The 21829-nt window shown below is 37.9% G+C and overlaps 1 protein-coding gene across 1 annotated transcript in view; it reads right to left on the bottom strand.

The window, feature by feature from the left end:
- Nucleotides 1-21829, bottom strand: part of PCCA (propionyl-CoA carboxylase subunit alpha) — a 270508-nt gene that overhangs the window by 190311 nt on the left and 58368 nt on the right. The window contains exon 7 of the mRNA XM_066313485.1: nucleotides 6586-6717. Within this exon, the coding sequence (XP_066169582.1) occupies nucleotides 6586-6717 (132 nt within the window). The remainder of the gene's footprint in view (nucleotides 1-6585; nucleotides 6718-21829) is intronic.

Genomic DNA, 21829 nt, shown 5'->3' with positions numbered 1-21829 from the left:
AGACCCAACATTAATCCCATCAGCCATTGCACTGTGTCCTGAGGGCAGTCATATATTGCACTACTGTCTCCTCCGATTCATTTAATGTTTGATTTTACAACCTTGTGACCCTTTTCAGCCAGAGGAGTGTAAAATTAATACCATAAGTGGAATGTAAATTCTACCTCATCATTAGTGCACTGAGAAACTCAAAGCAATGAGGAATCAGCTGACAGGAAACACAACCAGGATTGCAAAATGATTTTCTGCAGTTGTAGGAATTTAATGCTAGAATTTAGAAGCTTACAATCAATAATGGACCATAAATCAGATCGTTAAAGTTTGTCCACTACCAGCTTGTTTCTGTCCTCGCAGGTACTCTTGGTGTTTTCCTGGTTGCTGTCAGTAGGGGGAGTTGATTCTCTATTGTTTGGGAGTAATTCAAGTTCAGGGAAAAAAACCTTCTAGAACTTCTTCAAAGACAAATGGGTTTTGTTTACTCAAGAAAGAACACAAGCACTTCAGTTTTGAAAGTTCGGCATTCTGAAGACAAAATAAACCTTAAATGCATCTTTTTAAACTGTATCTGAAAGGAGAAGATTCCCATAATTGTTTTCATCTAAGAGTTGCATAAGCCAACCATACAAATCCTTTTGTTGATGCCACCTATTGCTTCAGCTGTCTCATACTACTGTAGTCTGCTACAGAAAACAGTCCTGGGAAACTCAGAGAATAAAAGCCAGAATACTTGAATCACTTATATTTCAATAACCAAATCACTCCATCTGCAGAAGTTAATTCTGATTATTTCTACTGATAGGAGTATATTTCCACTACACAAAAATTAGAAAGAAAAAGGGGTTAAACTCCAGGAGTATGGGTTAAGCTTGAAAATTCCATCCAAATTTGCTAATATTTATACTATCCCATGACATACATTAAAAAATTTGTATAGAAGGCAGTAATGTCTGGAAACCACCAGCTGCTAAGTGTGTCTGAAACTATGGGGGCTGACTTATGAACATTAAACTGAAACCTGATATTTTTAAAGCTTTCAAGGCAATCCATTTTAAAAGCACCCAGGTCAGAACTTAAAAAAAAATACATAAGAAATGTTCATACCTGGTTCATTTATGTCCGATAATAAAACAAAATCCTCTTTAAAAGTCTTCAGTACCTAGTAACAGCCCCATGAAGAATAAGGGGGCTGGCAGGGGAAGTTGTCAGAAAATTTAATTTCCTTTCATTAGCTAGTCTGCTCCACAAATCGGTGCTTGTTAAGTTCAAAGCAGTCCTGAAAGCAACATCAGTTTTAAGTCTTTTTACTCCAGTCACATCTGTTAATGAGATTTTTCCAAATAACAATTGTTTTTAACTCAAGAGATAAATCTAGCAAAAAAAAAAAAAAAAAAAAAAAAAACAAACAAAAAAAAAAAAACCACAAACAAAAAAAAAACACTACCTCAAGAGTTTACTGTTTTATTACACCTTGCTGCTTTCCATGACCCTGCACCCTCCAAATTTTAGCTTAAAGGGATAAAATGCATGAAAAGGGTCATTTAAGAATGTTAGTGGTTTCCACACATTGAGTTTGAAGGTTCTTTGTTCCTGCCTGTGACAGTTATGCGAGAATACTTCCCCTTAATAGCCTCTCTGTCAGGAAGTGTTAAACCTGCCAAATGCAGACAATTAGAGCCTCTTGAACAAAATGCAGGAAGAGTGATGACTGATAAAGAGCCACGATTATAGTTGAGAAGGAAACTTTTACATTTCTTTTCTCTTGCAAATTCCCCCATATATTTGCAAAATAGAATTAAGGGGGGGAAGCAAACAGGGTAATCTTTTTTCACTTAGTTACCTGCAAACAAGTGGCTAACTGATACACTGTACTCCACAGGAAGACAAGCTGCAAATTATTATAGGGAAACTTTTCACTGCCACTGTATTTTTACACATGCATACAACAACTTTAAGTAACAAGCAGATTGGTATCAGCAGCACTAATTGTCTTAGTTCTGGCTTGAAAAGACTTCAGTCATCTGCCCAGCAGAGTTATTAATTTACACTGTTTCAACATCTATTTCTTTCACAGTTCTAAACATATTAGAACCCAAACTCTTAAGATATGAGGGGGGGGGGGAAAACTATGCATGCTCAAATTTTCACCTTCAAAGACTATTTCTGAGCCAGAAAACAAAAATACGCTGTGATTTAAAGAGGGAAACTAATTTTAAAAAATAAGAAATTGACATATTGCAACCCCTGGTCTTTTGATCTCTTTCCGTAAGAAGGTATGTTGAATGTATGTTTAAAATATCACAAATTTCACTTCCTGATTACCTAAATACAGAAGCAGTTTGAGTAATCAGAAAAAATTAGGACAGTTATTTTAGCTTTTTGGTACATAGAACTTATGACAGATAAACAATATTAGCCCAAGAGGAGCAAAAAACTGAATGCTATGATACCACCTAACACACACATCCATAAGTGCAAAATATACAAAACCACACTGGTACTAAAAACACTTTAAATTATTTTTTAAAAGCAAAAGTCCTCAATTATTTACTGCTGTTTCCTCCAAAAGCTCATTACCTACACCACCATTTTTCCAAAATTAACTGGAGACTATAAAGAAATAAATAATTTTAGCACCACCTTTTATTGTACAAATAAAAATGTTCAAGTAATGGTAGAGGTTAATAAAAATCTAAGAGTTATAAAATTATGGCATACCATTTTCACAAATAAGTGATTCTATTAAGTTAAAGAGACATAAAATACTTCTTTAGCATAAGAATTCCTTACCCCCTACTTTCATGTACATGCCTCTCAACCAGGTACCAGCAGGTGGAGACAGAAAAACAAAACTCTCTTGATATAAGGGAATGCCAGGATAAAGCTGATAAAGTGACTCCTAGAACTGTGAAATATTGTATTAATTATGAAAAACTGCATAATGGTTTTCATGGCTGAGGGTGTTAGAAAAACTCCACGTCAGTCTCCAGAACCAGTCTCTTAACCTGTCCAACTAAACAGTGATCATTCAATCTTAATGACAATACCCCAATGCAAAAATTCAGCTAAAACAGGCACCTAAACTTAACTACAGTAAACTCAGAGCCTTGCTGAAGAATTCTAATGTGCTTACTGACATCAGTGAAATGAAGTAGACACAGACATTATTCTTCTGTGTCTACATCCAGCTGTGTTCTACCAGCCATAAAACCAAACTGGCTGTATATGGTGAAACAATACAAAAATCATTCTTCCCTTGCCATTCCTTTGCCCATTTTTCACCACACCATGTTCTTATGCTCATTACTCAGCCTCCACTTTCTAGTCTCTTTTGCCCCTTTAGCTGTTTACAGTCAATACATCATCTCAACCCTAACTTTACTATAGCCATTGCTCACATTGATTAATGCTAATTCTTTTGATTAAAAGCATTTACCATTGCCCCTCCCAATCGGTTTTCTAAAACTGACTGTAATTACACATTTTGAAATTAATTGCTTTTGAATGTTTTTGCTGGCTCTCTAGCTGACAGCACAAGACTCTGGTACCTTACATGTTCAAACTGGCTAACCCTTGCCCCAGCCAACTGAGAAACTGAACCAGGGATGAGAAGAAAATTACTCTTTGTCAAACTGCCCTCTCCATTCCACATCTTTCATTCTCAGCTTCATATTTGCTAGAGCATTTGCCACTAAAAGAACAGTTGGTTGTGTCTGTAATGCCAAGCATCCTGCTCTTCAATCCTTCCAACTTTAAGTATACTGTTGAAGGCCTTCCTTCTTTTAAATTTCTAATCTAATTTCTACTCACTGGGAACTTTTCTGCATGCAACTTCTCCAGGATGTTATTACAAGACCTTACAGTGTCTCCTATGTGTTAAGTGCTAAGCAACATCAGAGAGGAAAAATATCCTTTATTCATGAATGACCTAAGTATCTTCACCACTATTTAACAAGGATAAAGACAACTCTCCTAGTAACAAAGATTTTCAGTGCAGTCCTGAGTTGAATAATCAAGCACTAGAAGTTGTTACTGTGTGGTTGTTTTAACTATTCATCCAGAAAGTATACATGCAACGGATCTGCCTTAATTTCTAGCATTGTCAGAGGCATGAATGCAGTTTTCCTCCAGCTTTACTAAACTCTGCTTTAAAGCTGAAGCCACCTCTAATCACTTTAAGCATCAAGCAGACACTTAGTCCTTCCTAAGATCTCTACATTTTTATTTCTCAGGAAAAAGAGCTCTCAAAGGTTTTGAAAGCTTCAAAACTGTGACTAAAATAGGTTTCCCACAGAATGGCAGAAATCCTAAACAGTTTGTAGTTCTTTGTGTGGTGGTGTTCTGATTAGAACTGGTATCATGCAGCTTTGCCCTTCCTATCTTAGTCTGAATTTGGAAAATCGTATATCAAGCTCTAACCAAAGACCAGGCATCCTGTATGACCTAATTATTTGGGTGTTCATTTGGGCAAAAGACATTGTCACAGGAAGGAAATCGGAGAACAAAACAAAGACACATATTTAGATTCATAGCAAGTATGGCACTATCAATTATCAGAAGCTTTATTTCCTAGAATTGGTAATCAAAGCACTAGTTAGACTAAAATTTGCAATTGTACTTTTTGATGGAGACTACAATGCTGTCAATGCCTGTGGACTTTCCTTTTTCTTATTTGGTGGACACACTGGAGGTTTGGGTTTGGGATTTTTTTTGGTATGTACCCTTTTTCATCAACACTCTGAGATAATCAGAACTCATGCATGCTGAGGTATGTGAAACAGGTATGACATGGACCATTTGGGATTAAGCAACTACCACATAGTTCCTTTTAATAGCAGAGGACTGGAGTTGTCAACTCAGTCCTACATTCCAGCTCATTTGGTTTTAAGGGTATTGTTGCATATAGCCCATTGCCAACCACATCACTTTAGTTTCCTTTTTGTATCAGGAACTTCAGATAATTGTCAAAACAGTGCAACTGAAGGTCTACGAAACAAGTGCATACAAGAAAGCAGCTCAACAAGTTGCACTGGGTATAGGGCTATCTGTTCATTAACCATTATCCTACTTTGTCAGGTTTGGGTTTTTTTGTTAGCAGAAGAACAGACCCTTATGTAAGTTTTAACTTGATACAATGAGAAAAGCAGCATTTTGTGGTGTTTGAGTATTTAATTCTGCATTAGAGAATGCTTTGTGGTGTTCAAATGATTAATTCAAAGTTATCACCTAGCTAGATGCTTTTTCTGGAAGTTATTGTCAGGATTCCAAGAAGAATATACAAGACATCAGAAAAGAGAATGTTATGCAAAACAGCTTGGCTGCTGTTAAATCTTATGAGTGCTGAAGGACCACATTCACAAGAGACTACTAAAACATGCAACAAAAACCTGAAATTTGCTACTTCCAGACATCAACATGGCCACAAATGCCAGTCCAAAACACATACGAAGTCCTCCAGAAGAGACAGAAATCTTTGCACTTTTACCTGTTGCAGCATTATGCTGCTAACAGACATTATAAACATCATGCATTTCCATCACAAGTACTGAAAAATTCTCTCAGGCATTTTGACCTCAGCTATTTTGTGATTTTATCATTCTCTCTCACTAGTCAAGTTCTCCAGGCAACCTCATTGGACCAGGCAATTTTGTGGAGGTTTAGCCCCTTTGTACTCTATCTTTCACTTTTAGTTGGTTTGAGGAGGGGTATTTTGTCTCTTAACAGAGTTTAAAATCCAGCTTACCTACCACACTCTTTTTCATGCAACTTAAAGTTTTACTCAAACTTCATTCAAAAAAAAATCTCATTTGACATGTAAAGCAAAAAAATTCAACCCAGGAGGCCAACATTTTATAATGCACCACGTTTTAGTTTTATACAAGGAAGCTTTTAAAAGAGAAAAGCTTAACTACATTAACATTAACTGACAATATATTACGACACATAGGAAAGCATATAAGAGCCCAACACAACCACTATAGCAGAAAATAAACAAAAACTAAGATATACTTTATTTAACCTTACAAACTATAAAGAAACAACAATTTTTTTTTTACAAAACTGTTCAAAGACATTCCTTCTAAAACCACATAAAGAGCATTAGCTGTAGATTCTGATAAAGAGCCATCAAACCCCCCCATGCCATTCTTATCCTGAATTTTGCAACACATGGAAATATGCACCATCAGAACAGACCACAAAATGGAAATTTCACACAGTTTAACAAACTTAGCTTAACTCAGAGCTGTCAAGACCTTGGCCAACAAGACCTGAGAAAAGTAAAGATGTGCAAATAAGTCAAATCCACACCTGACATTTAACACATCTACCTGCCTTAATGTTAAATTTAAAGCAAAGTATTTTTAGAGACTCCACTGAAGAACTCCTAATACATAATTTATTATCAAGGACTTTCTCCTCTTCTCCAAAGCTCTCTTGTTAGTAAAACTCTGTACTCCATTTTTAATTATATTTTACTGAAAAAGAAGAGGAAATTATAATTAGATTCTGCATCAGACATTTAATAGGTGCACTTTGATTTAAACACTGTTCCTACAGTGGGCAGACAGTAATTAAATGATTTCTCACCTTGACTACTCCATCAAAGCCAGGGATCGTGTTGACCTTTGCATTCTTGGCTAACAATTTGCTTTCAATCTTGTCTCCCATAGCTTGAATAGCATGTGTGTCAGGTCCAATGAAGGTGACACCTTCTGATGCCTGCAAAGACAATGAAGATAAAACTTTAGGAGACAAAAATAAAAATCAGCTTTTTTATACACAGATATTACTATTAACTTCTTTCTCCTTTTGAGCTGACTAATGCAACAAGACTTACATGGCAGCGATCTCTTTACATAACAACAGAGCAATATATAAATATTTCAGACAGTTCATTAAAAATGTGTATGACCTTGTGAAACTATGTATACACAGAGATTCAAAGCCCTATAATTAGCATTTGTATAAATCAAAAGCCAGGCCAGGGAAAAATAGCTGCAAGTGGAAGTCCTCCAGCCTGAAAGTTAGAAATACCCCTTCAGAAAGCAGAGGCTTGCTAATTCACCATTGAAATAACCAAAAGTGATTTACAAAGATGCACTTGCCAAATGATAACACAGTTTAAAATTCTATTTAGTATGCATTCCTAAAACCAAACCTCAATGAAACATCAAAAAGAAAATGCAGTCTTTCACTCAACATATTTAAGACCTTGAAAATAAAGCAAAAAGCGAAATAACATTTCCTGATTCTTTCAGTCAACTCTTCTCCAATAATAATGTGGAAATGGGTTAACATAAAATGTTTTAATACTTCAACATCAAGACATAGGTAAAACACTGAACTGCATGTTTCTTTCTCCTATTTCTCTATGCCAACAATAGACTTCAGCAAGGTTATTCAGATAGAGGCATTTTTTCAAACCTTTTCAGGTCAGTACTACAGTAAGTTAAAGGCAATTTCATCAGAATTGTTGTTATTCCCTGAAAATTACTGATGCAATAGTGAGTACTCATGTTTCAGGTAACTTTACATCTTTTGTACTGGAGGGGGAAAGAGAAGATAAAAGAGGAGTAAAGATAATTTTTTTTTTTAAATCAAGCCTTGCACAATTTTTCCAAGCTACATTTATTTTCTTCTCCCCAGTTCTAAGACACCTGTAAAATGTCTAAAAACAACTTGTTTCTAACCAAAGGGCAGCTAACCTAATACTAACAAAAGGCAAATAGCAGTTTCTTATATCGCAATTTATACCTTAGTACTTTGTTTTCCTGACAATACTTGTGCTATACAGCCCATATAGTTAATAACTAACAATAAAAAGTTGTTTGTTGAAGCTGTGTTTATTTATTTGATGGTAGTACATAATCCAAACCCACAACATATTAAAAATACATTTAAGTTGGGAAACATTCTCCTATTTGTGACCTCATAAGAGCTGAGAGAGCTCAACATGCTCGGGAGTCACCATTTGCACTGCCAGCAGCTTCCTAGCAAGACCAATGTTAACAGCAGCAGCTCTGTGTAGATTATTTCATACTGTCCTAGCTAACAGGGTGCTAGAGATCATCCAGAAAAGATCAGGTGAGCATTATAGACACATGAAGCTCAGTGGAAGGACACCTAAACTAAATGCATCAGTTCTATCACATCAGAGGATTGGTAGCTTTGACTTACAATGGGGGTTTTTCTCTGGCCACCCCTTCTCTACTGCACTGGACTTCTTAGCTTAGCAACTCAGGAATTAACAACTTGATTAATAGCTGTCTTAGAAGGTTGGGAAGACTGCAGTAAGAAGAAGGAAGAGATAGGAGTGTCAAAACAAGGGTGCGGATCTATTATTTAGTGTTCAGACCATTTGGCACTTTAAGAAATTCACTTTTTAAAGGAGAAGGGAAACAAAGCAAAGAGCTGATGCGCAACCACAGTGACACAAAATTTGGAGCTGACTGTTTCAGAAGCAACCTGAAAACTGATACTTTTTCCCTGATACTTAACAAGAGGCACAAATAGGTACCCGAATACACTAGAGGTAGGGCAGAGCTCTCTTCTGTCATCAGACTGTATTCCAATTTTTAAAAAAAGCCTTATGGAAAAGGATCATTTACATACTTGACAAGTGGAGTTTACACTGTCTCTCTTGTATTCTGGAAACACCATGTTTCCACAGTTTCTACCACAACACTGGCATTGCATTGCTTCCTCTCCCAACTTTCTTCTCAGAATTTACCATTCAAAACATGAGATCTCCAGAGGTCAAGATAGCAAGTTCAAACTTTTGCTGCCATAACCGACCATCCCAGACATGTAGCCTGCAGTCACTTACGGTATTTCTCTTTTCTCCTCTTTGTTCTGACAGAAAATTTAAAATCTTCTTTCAAACTGGAGGTCACAGAGGAGGGTAAAAATTACATTGATAGTATCAGCAAGCATGCACTTTTCCAGACAAATGCCGATAGGGGACATCATGCTTGACCTACAGTCTCATCTCCCTGATTTGTGGCACAGACTTCCAAAGTGCCCAGTTCACACCCTGCTCCTGTCCAAACAGCTGGATGAGAAGGGAACAGTTCAGGAGACCATTCAGGAGAGATTCCTGAACTAGCCGAGAAGGAACACTGCTGGCCATTTCAAGAAATTAATCTCTGCATCCAAAATATTTGTTATATGAATCCTGCAGAGCATTAATATTCCATATGGATACAGCCCATAGTACTTATTAAAAATTAAGTACCAGATGATGTGCAGCACATTCACATTACTCTAATGCAAGTATCACCTGTTGCAACCTGCATCTTTGTCTTTTTTTAATGTATACTTTTCATAACTCAGAATTCACAAACTGCACTTGTCTACATATGCAGCTTTTGGCTTTAATTGCTTCAAACCTTTGTACCTTCCACAGATCAGCTCTTTCATGGTGAACAAGCAGCAGCATAGTAACACCTATTCTCTCATAACATCAGTCAGCTGGGGCAGTCACCACAGCCAGTTATTTCTCCTTCAACAATCTGAAACAAAATAATTTAACTCAGTATGATATCACAGGACACCTAAAACTATGTGATTCTGCAATATCCATAAATCAAAAATAAGTTAACAAAACCAAGGAGGTTCTGCTGGTTTCCAGCAGTGTGTCTAACCATCTCTTACACAGGAAAGGTGTGTATTCGCTGACCTGGCTCACAACTAACCTCAGCTAAGCACATAAAAAAAAGACTTTGTCAGCTTAAGGCACTACTGAAAAAAGTCTTGCAAGTCTTGGTACAGTAATTTAATACTCTATCACTCAAAGATGCTTGCTCAAAGCTCTCTGCCAAAGTTTCTCAGCTCATCACCAGAAAAGTGCCCCAGCTTCTCTATCACCCACACAGAAAATGTATTAATCAGTTCAAAAGTCCACTGCCCAATACTGAAAACACCAAAAACAGACCATGAGAAAGAATGTGGTGGCAACATCTTCAGCTCCCACAAAGATTCACCAGTTTATTCACACACAGATTTTTCAGTGTGGCAGCAAGTACTAAAACCTGTGCTGTTCATACCAAACTTACACATCGCACATCAAACAAGTTTTGAAAGAACTTCTGTTACTCCTCCACACATTCAGCAGCATATTTCAGCCTTGAAGATTAATTATCTGTCTGCAGAAAACACATCAAGTTTCACCATAAACATGCACCAGCATTTTGTTTAGGAACATACCTGTTATATCTGTGTATCACTGCTTTACTTCGCATAATCAAAGGTACAGGCAAATAATAAGGAATATTTTATAAAATAACAATTTCATAATAAATTTGTACCAAAAAGGTTAATTGGTTAATTTTTAGTTGTCTTTAGTAGTAGATATTGAACAGCTTTCCCCAACAGCTCCCTATTTCTGAAAGCAGTTACAATAGGTCTCATAGCCGTGCTGTAAGAATTGCTAGCAGTTCATTCTCTCTTCCTTTTGGTTTGGTGATTGGTTTATAAACCAGACAAAAGCCTTAGTCTACCCTCAGGGAATGCAGGACCCCTAATATAGTAAAAACTAAACACAGTGTCAAAGTACAACAAGCAAAGGCAAGATTTGGAAAATTCATTTGGGAAGTTCATGATTGAGTTTGTAACCATCACACTCAGAGTCTGTCAAACATCTGACTGCTCTGGGAACAGTGGGCCAAACAGACCTATGCCAGTGAAAGTCATCATACTCTCAACATCTGGAAAGGACCTGTCCATCTGACAGACTCCTGCAGAACTGAGGTAATTGAAGAGATTGAGTCTAGAAGAGGAGTTTCCTTTGCACCTCCTCCTGGAAATTACGAATGTAGATATTCACAATCACTGTATTATAGTCAGTAGTGGATTCAGTCTCAGTAACAGCCTAAGCAGAACTAAAGATAGAAAGCATGAAGGAGGGAAAACTGCATAAACAACTTTTACACACGTATACTTGGCAATGTATACTCTTCTGTGGGCTTATGAATCTGTGGCAAAGCAGCCAACTCACTGCCAGGCCTCCTGGAGCTGCAGGAAATTACTGAACAGTTCCAACTCAGCTTTAGACAAAGCAAGTGATACTAAAACTTATCCTCTGTCTTTTACTATGCTCGTTATGGGCAATTAAACACAGTTTTTGGTATCCTCATTTGAGCCAAGATATTTGAATCTGCATGTAATATCAGCTTAAGAGGAGCAGCTTCAACCAACGAGGAGATATGCCATATACAAAAACACTGCTATCAAGAATCTCGTGTTTTCTCTTCCAGGATCATTTGATGAGGGGATTTTTCCACTCACAGCACACTGATGTGGCAAAACAAAAAAAAGTGCCCAGCTGCTTCCAGGTGCAAGAGCCCCGACAGTTATCTTACCACACAGAAGCAGTGACAATAATGCAGGCTTTGTACTTGTTCATTCCCTAGTACCTAAAATGACTAGTTTTAAGGAACTATTTCCCATCTCTGAAGAAGAAATGGCTGAGAGGACAGAGACCTCAGAAGCATTTGTAGCTGCTCTGCTTTATTGAAAACAAGCTTTTCTATGTAAACACAGAGCTGGATTTAAACAAGCTCACGAAATTTAAAGGAGGACCCAAACAATCTGTTGCATGCTGCCACTGAACCATAGGTTCTCAAATTCAGACTCACATATGACATTTTCAGCTCAGGGTGATGCTTACAGAAGACAGTAACAGCCCTCGAGTGACTGAGGCAACTGACCGAGCTCCTCTTCCCTCATTCTCTCTCCTTCCCCTCCTGCCTTCAGTCCTATCTCTCTCCCTTCTCTAAAGGCAGGCTTAAACACTCCTCAGCTGACTTAGCCGACCCACATGGCACAGTGGCCTATTTTTTTTGTGTAAGAAGTGTTTTCCATCACTTTCATGAGACAAAATGAGCTAAACTGAACCTTAATGGGCGCCAAAGGAAGGACCATGAGCTGCTGGTGCACAGAACTGTGAACAAGAACCTTCTTTGGGAAGATGGCACATCCTCAAACTCTAAGGTGCTCGGTAGGATGGCTGCATGCTGCCATATCGACCTGCTCTTCTTGTCAAATCTGCATTACCATTTTAAGGTTTGTTTCAAAAATCAAACGTGATGCTTCTCTGAGGAACATTGTTTGAAGTACAGAATGGCTCAAGTCTGAAGCATCAAAGCCACTGCTTAAAAAAACTCTTATATATGGTGTTAAGTATTCCAACAACTTAGAGACAGGAGAAACAGAAGTAAGATTCTTTGGCAGTGAGGGAACAGCCACAGCTGTTCACATCAGCAAGTGTGGGCAGCACAAGTTACCACACTTACTGAAGAAGTTATTGGTGAGATTATGAAGGAAGGTCCACAGATAAAAACTTCAGTGGAAACTTTATAAGAGGTCTGGTTTTCAAAGGAGTTCTGTCTTAACCCTCCAGTTCTCTTCACAGGAGAAACTAGAAAAAGTTTCCTTTAAATCCTTATATGCAGCTGATTAATTCTTTCATCGTTGTACTACTGCCTCTTGACACACAACCAGTCAAGGAGGCAGACCCAAGAGAGAAGGGAATAGCCACAAATAGTCTGGTAATTACTGTGTTACAAAAAAATTGGGATCATCCACAAATACTGTCCCCCCATGTACAGCTCATAGATGACCAGAAGGACACAAACCTGTCCGTGCAGCTGCCTGCAGACATATACAAAGCAGAGCAGATAAGCAACACACCTCAAAGATGACTGGAATAAACAGCTGGGCTAAAAAGCCTCCAAGTCACATGGGCTAAAAGCAGGGCAGAAAAGATGAGCTGGCAGCAAAAGGAAGGTCCAACAGAGGTACAAACAACTCAGGAAAAAAACCAAGCAGAACAGAAAAATCCAGATGAACCATCCAAAGACAGATAAGATTCAGGAGTACTACCAGGGAAAAGGGGTGGGAAAACAAACAGACAAAACACCACCACCACACCACCGTCACAAATACAGGCACACTGACATCAGTTGAAAAAGGCAGGTACACAAAACACTTCGGAATTCAGGAACTCTCCATTCAACACTGGGAAAGAATCCCTCAAGGAATCCACTGGAATATATAAGAAGAAGCATTCACTCAATAACTTTGGAAATACTAAACTGGTAAAATGCTCTACAATAGAATGTGGTGGACATGAAAAAACATCCTGAAGCTTTCTGCTAGATGCACAGTAATGATCTATCAGCTCAAACATTTGGGCCCTGTTGCTGCTGTCTTGAAGGCTCAGAATTAAGAGCATACACAGGAGCAGCCAATGATTTGTGCAGGCATCAACCTGCGAATTTAGTACCAATAAACAGAAAATTTAATTCTCTGCTGTTGAATATTAAGCTGCCAAGGACCTGAATCAGTAAAAAGCCTAGGTATTGTCATGGATCACCACGAGCAGTAACTCTCCAGCAGTCCAGTGAAGAAAAGTTCCTCCAATCTTGTTTACAACGAAATAAGCAGAACTTCCAAAGACAAAGGATCTTTACAATGCACACACATTTACTTAAAACACATTCTAGTAGCATCCTTCATTAGAACAAGTATTTTTACAAAATGAGCCATGCTGAAGTAAATGAAAGCCTTCTATACAGGCTTATTGCAGAGTGAAGACTGTATGCTGATGCAAGCAAAAGCACAGATATGCAAGAGGGAAGGGCTGTAGCATCCTACTGTTCTCTTACTATACCTGCCTTTGACTACTGCAGTTATTTCTGCAGAGGTTTGGCTTTTGTTCTGTTTGAGGTCTTTGGAAGGAGATGGATTGCTACTATCACCTTGAGCTGATGAAGCACAAGGCAGCTTGTGACAGCAAGTAGCCTCAAAAGCAAAATATAAATTGGCAGTTGGAAGAGCAATAGTGCCTAAGGCAACTTGAAGAGGAAGGTGGTAATAAGGAACTGTGCTGCCCAGCCTGTCAGATCTCATGGCTTCTTCCAAATTCTACTTTAAAATCAGAACTGTAACTTGGCTCCAAAACACACTACAGTGTAGAAGTCAGAGCTCCCCACACAAGTTATGTCACTATCTGTGACTACTGTCCCACTTCAAATATCTGTACTCACTGTCTCAAACAGGAGTACATATTGGAAGAGAAAGTAATACATTGAAAGTGTTTCCTTTGAAAAGAAAAAGCTAGCAGAATAAAAAGGCTTTACCTAAAATTGAACACAGCTGCAAAAAGTCTATCTCACTTCTTAAGACTGAATTTAAAGAACACTAAAGCATTTTCCAACCACACGTTAAGAAAAGAAGAAAACTGCTGGGCAGCAATACCAAAATTTAAAAAAAAAAAAAAAAACACCAAAAAACACCACACCACACACCACAAACTAGAATACACTCATTTACTTGAAAATAAGCCAATTGATGCCAATTTCTGTATTTAACATCTACCATGGGGAGGGAGATGTGTTAATATACTCCCTTTAAACTATCATTCTAAGACATATTAACTGATTTATTTAAACTTGGTATGAATCTGTTAGCATCTGACTCCAAAGGATAGTTTCAAATATGCAGGGGCATGAAAATCCATTAATCAGTTATCAGAAGGGCCAGACAAACTTCTGCAGGACCAAATGAAAACAAGGCTTATCCAGGCCCCAAACGTGCCTTCTTTAATACAGGCTGGAAATAAAATGCAGGAACAGCATGTAGCTCTATATAATATAGACAGAGAGAGGCATAATTATGTTTTTTTAAAATGTAGTATATGTATATTGAGATACTCAAGGTGGAAAGAGAGGATTCAATTTGTTAGACTATTCTAAAGCTCAGCTCAAACAAAAGGTACAGTTGCCAAGCCAGTACAAACAATCTAAAGCAACTTAATTACAGTGTCCAAAAAAGTGTACACCACAGAAAAGGTACAAAACCTTCTGCATAAACCTTCTGCAGCGAATGGCCAGAATAACTCCAAATGGTCAGCACCACCTTAAGCACTAATGCTGCATGGAAAATCGTTTTTTAAATAAACTTTAAACCTATCTCCTCTAGTTCCACAGAAGTGGAAGTCAGAAGTCAAAACTAAGAACCAGACTGATCCGTAGACAACTTTGTCCTTAACAAAATACAAGTTGCGAACTATTATTATCATGGGTTATATGTACAAAGGGTAAATGGGCTTGCATTGATTTAAGTCTGCATTTTGAAATTAAAAACTCCCCTGATCAAAAAGTTCAGTGTATATTGTAACTTGTAAGTGCTTCCACTTACATAGCTCCCAGTCATACCTTTGCAAGTGAAAAGAAGCAGAGTCAGCTTTTTCCAAGGGCTCAAAGCACAAGACACTGAGAACAAGTACCACCTCTGTGGCTCTGTACTTAAAAGTTTTCACTTCGGATCTGATCAGCAACCAAAGGCTTACTTGATAATTTCACTTTGAAACAATTTAAGGCTTTAGATGGTGTATATATATTGTATGTTTGTCCAGAACCTAAATGCAATATTGAATTAACTGAGTTCAGAAGCATTTCTCAAATACAAACCATAAAAATTGAACATAGCAGAGTCTACATGACATGCCACTGTAAGTGATTAATTACTTCACCATACATGGAACACTACATTGACACCACCCGAGGCACAGGAACTTAGCTCTAGTATGCTAGAAAGAGTTTTGAGTAGTCACCTATATCAATAGTAAGGATTGCCCAGAAAATTTAAGGAGAAACAAACTAAACTTAAGAATTTTCCCTGGATGGTTTCCATATTGCTTTTCTTCACTTCATGGCATTGAAACCACCCTTGATTTTTACATGATAAAAGAAATCTGTGGAACTAATCCTAGGAACCTCTTTCTATTTCCTTGCTTAACACCTCCAGGCGACAGAAAAGACAAAATGCTTCATTTGCATCCTTAAACATTAGAAACTGCGAATGAGCCTTTTCAGCTGCAAATGTTATTGCATCTACATTTCCAGAAGAGAAAGAAGGTTAAACAGCCTACTCAGGTTTATGTTAACTCATCTCTTTTTAGCACCAGTGAGCAGCACAAAGAGCAGAAAATGCAGAGGCTTAACAGCAGAAGCTCTTTCTTCATTAAGTTCAATTAGATCCTGGCAATGGATATAGCTGCTGATTACACGAAGATAAAGAGAAGGAATCAGGTATGCACAAAGGAAATGGCAAACACAAGTGTAATCTTAGTCTTCCCGATCATCGAACTTCAGGAAGACCATTTCATTTTTCATGCAACACAAAATAGTTCCACCAGTTGCATGACCACACAAGATTTTGCCTGATGTAAAAGCAACAGTTGTTTAATCATTAATTCAAACTCAGTTTAAAACGTAATATGCCAGTGTTGCACAAAGCCAGCCTGAATATGTTAGCAAGGTAAGAGAGAGTGCTTGCTTATCGATAAGTACTCCATCTTATCAATTAAAGACTACATTTGAGCCACAACTAATCAAACCTATTAACCACTTCATCTCAAAACACAACCAATTTATTTTTGAAGCATATCAGCTTCTTACTTTTTTGAAAATTAGGATTCAAGATATATATTTTTAATTTGTTTGGTGGGGGGAAAGCACTTGGAATTAATGTATTGAATTCAGTAGAGAAAGTTAGCAGCACTTTATTTTCTAGGCATTTGGCTTTCAATATGGAAAAAGCCTTCAGCCTGGCAGAAAATACTCCATGAGATGTTTAACAAAAAATATACATTAGTCTAAATTAAAGCCAGGCAGTCATGGAGAAAAAACAGGACAGTGATGAGAGTGAAAAACAGGAGAGCATCATTCTAGCCAAAGCAATACTTCACATTACCAAAGACCCAAGTTTATGGCATCTACAAAATTTTCTGTATCAAACTGAAAGTTCAGTAGGGAGGACAAGTAGAATAACAAACAGTTCAAAAACTCCAGTGTTAGAGCAAATGAAGAAAAGGCATGGACACAAGGCATACTCTTAATACAGCCACACTATTTCTCCTGTCCTAAAGCTGCTCGTGAAGCTTTGCAAATTAATACAGAACACAAACATATAGCCTAATCAGTAAGTGCACTTTGCAATACCATAGCTTCTCTTTTTCAAAGGGGAGGCCAAATTAATGATCAAAACATGAGAATATATTTAGAAGTGAATGAGTAATGAAAAATCAGCACTGTGTTACTGAGATGCTACATTGAGCTTGCAGTCAAAGGGTATTAATTGTATGCCTGCATGTTGAAAAAAATTTGGTATTTTTCCAGACATTCTACAATGCTTTCAAAGTTCGGTGGCTATAATTATATTTATATTGCACATTCAGAAACTAAATGAAAACTTACAATGACTGTTGAAGCTCACACAACCCTCAATCTACTGATGACTTAAGCATAAGCAACACTGGTGTTGAGCCTAGAATTATCTTCCTAATAATCATCTTCTCTAAAAACTACATTGAAAAAGAGTCTCAAACATTGTAATAGACAAAGACACTGAATGAGCAACATTCTTGATAAAAACAAGACTGTTAAAAGCCCATTGCTCTAACCAAATTCTAACATGGGCAATGCCATTCTGACCTACAGTGCAGTGCCCTTTCCTCAGCTGGCCAGTGGACTTAAAAATCCTCACCACTGTCCTCACAAGGTTACTCATTTACTTCCTGTCAAATAGCTTAAATTGCTGATATTTAGACAAGTGTTACTGTGTCAACAAAAATAGTCATCATCAAACGTTTGATAAAGGTTGTTTTGAAAACCTTCCAACAGTTTAGAAAGACTCCCTAAACTACACCAAAAGATGCAGAGCAAACCACCAAGTTCACTTCAAAAAAGTGGAAGCATGTAAATCTTGTTAGCAAAGTGGAGTTATTTTCCCACAAGAAGGGAGTAATTAAACAGCATTAAATTTAGTATCTGTCATTCAAAAAATAACATTAAATTATAAACAGGCATGTTTATGAAACAATAAATACCACTTTGTCAGTTACATTAATCACAATTATTTAAGAACCAAAGAAGCAGTAAATATCAGTAACAAAATGAGCATGGGCACACATTTGTTTGTGGTTTTGTTTGTCATCACCACTCCAAACTAGGTTTTAATTTACTAAACCAAAGAGTATCTTCCACCAAAGCCAGGACATATTAACCCTGCAATTAATAAAAACACAAAACATCACACAAGTAAGGGAAGGATAGGAGTGGGGCAATACCTGCTCAAGCATAAAGTTATTATAAAACCCAAGGATGGAATGCTGCCCCATAGGTCACAGTAACTGTCACAGAGTAGTGACCCAAAAAGCCAGTACCCCCAACCCCAGGACACAATTCCTCCTGATTCTCAGGCCACCAGCAGCAGCTGTGCAGAATCAGTTTGGGAATCACATGAGCTAAAAATAGCTAAAGAGGCAGGGGGTACTTAGAGAATTTTGAGGGACAGTTCCCTCAAAGGGAAAGAAAGAAAGGTTAAGGCCAGTAGGGACAACTCAACTGTCAACAAATACACTGCCACCAGACATTTAACAGGGCACATGGGGGAAAGCACGCAGGAAATGTGGAGGGAGCCTGACTGAACTACATCTGTGACCAGACATGCCTGTGGCAGTCACTAGCAGGGAAAACCTGGGAGTTACAAAGGTACTGTCATGGCAGTAGTGATGAGACATGTGAGATAGCTGCAATCTAGAAAGGCAAGAAATACTGGAAGATGTTGATCAAACACAAGAATGCATAGCTGAGAGATGTTGTGGAGTCTCTATCCTCAGAGATACTTTAAACTCAACTGGCTATGAGCCTAAGCAACCCGTTCCAGCTGATGCCTCCTCAAGAAAGGCACTCGTCTCCAGTTACCTTCTAAATTCATTTATTCCACAAAGCTAGGTGAAGATATCAGGAAGATCATAATCTCTGAGCAGCAACAGCAACTAAAAGCAGAGAGAGCGCAGCACAAGCCTCGTCACAAAATAGGTAAGATGCACATATTTTGTGTGAGATAAAGGGATATATATCCTCCTACCAAATCTCACAATATCCAGTTCTTTAAGAGAAAGCAGAGCCTCCTCATACTGATGTTTCTTCTCCAGTAACTGGTGGTACTGATATCTCCAGCCATTTATTTCTACATCTGTACTAAAGTATGCTGTTCCTTTAGCTTTGCAGGCAAGTGATAACCATTAGAACAATGAAATAATTTAAAGAAATATCCAAAGGTTCCCGTTTGTGGAAGGCAAGCTTATCCAATTGTCTTAGGTCAACACAGGATAGATACAGCACAGTGCTAGGAAAACACAGCTGGGGGGCAAGCAAGGACAAGAGGGAACCTCCCTACACCAGCACAGGCATGGAGGAAGTTGGGAGAAGCAGCTACAATCTGAGAGGATGGTAATGGAGCACTTCTGTGACGCCTTCCCATCCGCTGAGCAAGCACTAGTGTACATATGGGATAATGCCAGGCAACCCAATCACAGCAAAGATACCATTCCATGGTATTCCATGAAGCACACTCTGCCTTGTCACCTTCACTGCCTCTTCACAAAAAGATGCATGTAGTAGTATTACTAATAGAAGATGTTCTTATTCAAATCTTACACACAGTTCCTTAGAGAAAAACTGTAGATTAATTACCCTGTAATGAAAGATAACTAGCTCTTACAGCCACCCACCAATAGAGACCTACACTAAAGTAAATGAAAAATTGATTTTTTTTTTCCCCAAGGAAATCGTTCTCAAAAATATTCTTTTCTTTTCTATATGTTTTAATCATCAATGTACATAGCTCTCCCTCCAGTTTCTATTTTTGCTCTACTTATATGAAGTTTATATTAGGTATTACGGGCAGAGATGTCTGTGATTGCATTGCCCTCTTAAATGTGTATGTTCAAATAAAATTAAGAAAAAAGTTCAGGTGCTTTTGTAGCTAAACTTAAAAGAAAAATATTATTCTAATTTTATTACCTTTAATTAATAGGACTTGTACACTCTTATATCCAAATCTGGAGTTTTCCACCAAGCCCTGTTTTTACTCACACATTCTTCCATGAATGAAACGTGCAGATTTGGCAATTTAATTTTATCTTTACACTGAAGGCAAATAATCACACGTGAAAATAAACACCACTGAAAATTAAAAAAGTTTCAAATTATTTTTGAAGTATGTGTAAGTTATACTTCTTGGCTAGCATAAGAGAGTAACAGTGGAATTTGGCACACTTAAACCTGTGGAACAAAATGTGATGGACAGGCAATATTACATCATTGAAAATGCTACAGCTTTGGGACAACAACTTGTCACTATCTCAGTGTCATAAACGAAATAAGTCAATAAATTGTTTTGATATGTAGCACCAGAGAATTTACAGGCACTTAAGCAATCTATGAGATGCCCTTGTGGTCCTACTCCTATGAAGCACAACCATTCTGAACTCAGGATAATGTACTATGACAAAAGTATCTACCATGTATTCCCAAATACCACCAACTCTGAATCTGAAACAAATTTCATCTGGTGACTACGGGTGTAACAGCTTTTTGGAACAGACACAGTCGAGTTCCTCCTTCCCCTTCCCAACAGATGGGCCTGAGAGCTGGACAGTCTGGCTTCACTCATGCTATAAAGTAATTAGACAAACAAATCTGGATCCTGTAAATAAGCATGTGCTTGAAATTAAGCATGCTTAAACAGTTACAGGCCCTAAATTTCAAAATTTTAGCCTGTAGAGGGAATCAGCTGTTAAATTAAGGCAATCTTTCTGGAAAAGTTGGTATTTATTTTTTTTCAAAAGCAAGAGAGGCATGAAACTAGGGTAAAGAGAGACTAGAAAACTATCAAATGAGAAAATGAAATATATGTTTCATTGTGATGCAAACTGATGCCTCAGAACTGCATAAGATAGTAAGTCAGACCCTGGAATCCCAGAAAATTTTTCTACTTTAATCATTCAGCTAAGTTACACAAAAATGGTGAAATACAACATGTAGTCCAACCTCCAATTTATCTGCTGAGCTAGAATTACCTGAAAATTCTTAGTAAACTGGGTTTTCACTTGCAAATTGAATGCTGAAAAGTATGTGCAATGACGTATTCCTCAAAGCTACAGAAAAAAATCCTTAAAGGTAGAATATACTCTGAGACATAAGCAGTAAAAAAGCACCTATAAGCATATACCAAAGGCTATATTTTATCTCCTGCACCGAAGAAGAGGGGCAAGGAGACAAGGAGAGACCACAACTGCATCACAGGACATATGTAACCAGAGAACAAGCACAGCACGGCAGAGCAACTCTAGTCCCAACATGCTCTCAACCCTGGAAAGGCCCATTTTACAGTCATGAAGCTCCATCTTCCTTATGGTCATCTGCTAACAATACATCAGGTAGCAGGAAGAGGTTTGCTCTGATGGGCTCAACCTAAGATGAAATTTAACTGTCAACAGTGAGAAGTGCTCTACCATGGTAACAAAGTCAGAATGTAGTACCATTCTGCCACCAAAAAAAAAGTAGAGTCCTGACCTCCAGGCTTTTCATTTTTCACACCTCAGCCATCAGTTTTGATAACTCCTCCTTCCAGATTACTTCTAAGTTTGCTCTAGATGACTACATAAATACTAGTCCCAGCACAAGGGAGATGGCAGGAAAAGTGACCAGGGCCAACACCTCCTTACAACAGCGGGTAAACTCTTCTTTATAGAGATTACAAAACTGCATCTTTGCATAAATCTGCACAAGATGTGAAGTGGTACAATGGCTCCCATTCCTTGCTTTGTCAAGTACCATTGGCAGCAGCAGCTAGAGCAGGATTTGAAATGTTCACTCAGGAGTACCAGGAGGAGGAAAGGCTAGGACAGAAAGGAATTTACCATGCAAGCTCTATAGCATACTCCTAAAGAGTAACTGGCCCCACCACTGAAACGTCT

Source organism: Sylvia atricapilla, chromosome 2 (assembly GCF_009819655.1).
Source record: "Sylvia atricapilla isolate bSylAtr1 chromosome 2, bSylAtr1.pri, whole genome shotgun sequence".
NCBI classification, from domain to species: Eukaryota; Metazoa; Chordata; class Aves; order Passeriformes; family Sylviidae; genus Sylvia; species Sylvia atricapilla.
The sequence above is the reverse complement of the archived record's forward strand: the minus strand, read 5'-3'. Positions and strand labels throughout refer to the sequence as shown.